The 3225-nt window shown below is 41.7% G+C and overlaps 1 protein-coding gene across 1 annotated transcript; it reads left to right on the forward strand.

The window, feature by feature from the left end:
• Nucleotides 1-1067: 1067 nt before the first annotated feature.
• LOC123768320 (uncharacterized) lies at nt 1068-1847 on the forward strand. The gene has a single exon (XM_045758782.1). It carries the CDS (start codon nt 1068-1070, stop codon nt 1845-1847), a length of 780 nt encoding a protein of 259 aa, XP_045614738.1.
• The last annotated feature ends 1378 nt before the right edge of the window (nt 1848-3225 follow it).

Below are 3225 nucleotides of genomic sequence, written 5' to 3' on the forward strand. Positions count from 1 at the left end.
CTACCGGCTTCCTCTTTAGGCTTTTTTCGGGTTTGGTCACATGGTGCCTTCCAGCTCCATCGCATAATCTCTTTATGGGTGTGTTGGCTCTGGATTAGGTTTTTTTGACCAATACCCACAGGTTTTCTAGGGTTGGTGGTTGGGTTCATTGCTTCAGGTGTAATTACCTAAATGTAGTTACAGGATGAGAGCTACGCTTGTGGTATTCCATCTTCCCAGCACTCTGTCATATAACACTATGCAGTTACTGACTGATTTTGACCTCCATCTTCTCGTCTAACTTGTTCCAACCGTCTACCATACTGTTGGGAAAGTGAATTTTCTTATATTTCTTTGGCAGCTTTGTTTAGTTAGTTTAAATCTATGACATTTTATTTTTGAAATTCCCTACAGTAGTATATGCATACAATGTCCAAAATTGCAGCACGCTTCACCCACAGCCAATAACCATACCTTCACCATAACTGTACAACTAAGCTGGTATGGTGTCCAAAGAGCATAGTGGCCATTGCATGATAAGTCACATAGTAGTCAGCAGACGAGAGCCTCCCTCACTCCCTCGCCAAAATAACTCCTACCAACAAAGTCTTTTTTGCTGTTATTACACTCTATACACACGTTATATATAAGTATCTACATTTGTGTTCACCATAGCGAACCATTAATCTGCTATAGTGATTCTAGACAATAACAATAGCTTGCTCTGTCAACACATTTTTTTTTTTTTATTCCAGACTTCCCTGCCCTATTGCGGCCAAAATTTTGCGACCACCTATGATTTTGTTATTATTTTTCCCGTGATCAAGGAACACAAACGAACACTTTTATAAGACAATATTTTTTTTTTTTTGTATATTGTGCCTGGGCGTGTTTTGGGCTATACTGTAATTGCAAGAGCAACCCAGGGCTTAAGCTGTATATACTGAATTTTACTACAGTATATGTGAGGACTTGAATTTCTATTAGTCTTGTCCAATTATCCAGAACTTTACATAAACCAACTTACTACATGTTTGTATTAGGGTTATCTTATAACTAGCTGGATAATACCGCCATAGGCTAAATAAATGGCAGAGTACCAGACTGATCAAAATTATGTTCAGTCTCAACACCCATTACCACTTCTGACACCTGCCAACACTTGGTGCACTAGGAACATTCATAACCACTCCATATACCCTTCTCCAGTCCCGACACTTACACCCTCCTCCAGTCCCGACACACCCACCTCCAGTCCCGACACTTACGCCCTCCTTCAGTCCCGACACTTACGCCCTCCTTCAGTCCCGACACTTACGTCCTCCTTCAGTCCCAACACTTACACCCTCCTCCAGTCCCAACACTTACACCCTCCTCCAGTCCCGACACTTATACCCACCTCCAGTCCCGACACTTATACCCACCTCCAGTCCCGACACTTATACCCACCTCCAGTCCCGACACTTACACCCTCCTCCAGTCCCAACACACCCACCTCCAGTCCCGACACTTACGCCCTCCTTCAGTCCCGACACTTACGCCCTCCTTCAGTCCCGACACTTACGCCCTCCTTCAGTCCCGACACTTACGCCCTCCTTCAGTCCCGACACTTACGTCCTCCTTCAGTCCCAACACTTACACCCTCCTCCAGTCCCAACACTTACACCCTCCTCCAGTCCCGACACTTATACCCACCTCCAGTCCCGACACTTATACCCACCTCCAGTCCCGACACTTATACCCACCTCCAGTCCCGACACTTACACCCACTTCCAGTCCCGACACACCCACCTCCGTTCCAGACACTTACACTCACTTCCAGTCCCGGCACACCCACCTCCAGTCCTGACACTTACACCCTTCTCTAGTCCTGACACACCCACCTCCAGTTCCGACACTTACACCCACCTCCAGTTCCGACACTTACACCAACATGGATGCATACTATCACTCGCAACACTTTCCCAACCCCCCATCTCTGTGCACTTGTTGGCTTCTTGGTACTCATTTTGGATGGGATGCCATGAGAAAATGATGCAAATCAAACAGATTTTTGCAAGATGGGTCTCTCAAGATAATGCCACAATCGCCATTCTATGCTTTTATCAAAACAACACATCTTAGCACATAGACACTTGCTGATTCACGTGATTTTGAAGTTGCGTCTGTTTTGAAGCTTTGGTTGAAAAGGTGATTGGTGCTCAATCCTACAATTTGCCAGTGTTGCATTGAATGTTTGTATCTTCCAACATGCATTATTAAAGTACATATTGCAAGGCATTATGTACTTTCTGTATGCTAAGAAAATTATGATGGTCAAACTTGGTTATCACTAGCTTGAATTTAATGTTTCTTAACTTATTATAAGCTGCTCCTGTTTAAAAAGTCAGTTACTCCTCAGTATAATTTCTTCAATAAATGACATTAGAATTTGTAGTTATTATGTTTGCTACAATGTTTGCTACATTGTTAATATAATTTAATTATAATTGTAATGTTAAGCTTAAGAGTTCACAGTCTTGTTAAATACACCTTAAAATTTTTCATTTGGTTTTTCTCTCCTGTTGATAATGTGTTGTATAAAAACTGGAGAACATTTTAACCTCATATTTGAGCACAGTATTATTAAATATGTAATATTCTGTTTATTACCAAATGGAAGTTTGTTATGTTCATAATTTAAGGGAATATTTACTGCATTGTGACTGTGATGCAGTGAATGTTTCTTCCACCAAGTATTGTAATAAATGTGTCACTGAGTAAGCAGGGCATCCTCAACAGGTGGGGGTGGACAGTGGCTGTCAGAGAACTAGCTGGAGACAACCTTCGAGAGCTGAAAAAGGTGTAATCAGCAGTAACAAGATGCACCAGTGCCCATCATGCCCCTACAACACCAGTATTACAACAAATCTGAAGAAACATATTAGAACTCACACTGGAGAGAGACCCTTTCCCTGTCCTTTTTGTCCCTTTAGAGCTATTCAAGAAGAAAATCTTAAGGTTCACATAAGAACTCATACTGGCGAGAAGCCTTATGCTTGTCCACATTGTCCGTTTCATGCCAGTAAAAAGGCTAATCTCAAAAGACACATAAACACTCATATTCCATTGAAGACATATACCTGTTCTTACTGTGCATATCAGTGTTCAAATGAAAATATATTTAATCGCCATATGATGGCTCATATGTAGTACAGTACAGGTAATAGTATTTTGTACTAAAGTGAACAGACTTTTTATAGTACA

Source organism: Procambarus clarkii, chromosome 59 (assembly GCF_040958095.1).
Source record: "Procambarus clarkii isolate CNS0578487 chromosome 59, FALCON_Pclarkii_2.0, whole genome shotgun sequence".
In the NCBI taxonomy this organism is placed as follows: Eukaryota; Metazoa; Arthropoda; class Malacostraca; order Decapoda; family Cambaridae; genus Procambarus; species Procambarus clarkii.

Coding starts and splice junctions, on each gene's coding strand:
- LOC123768320 (XM_045758782.1), top strand. CDS start 1,068: ATGGCAGAGTACCAGACTGATCAAAATTATGTTCAGTCTCAACACCCA.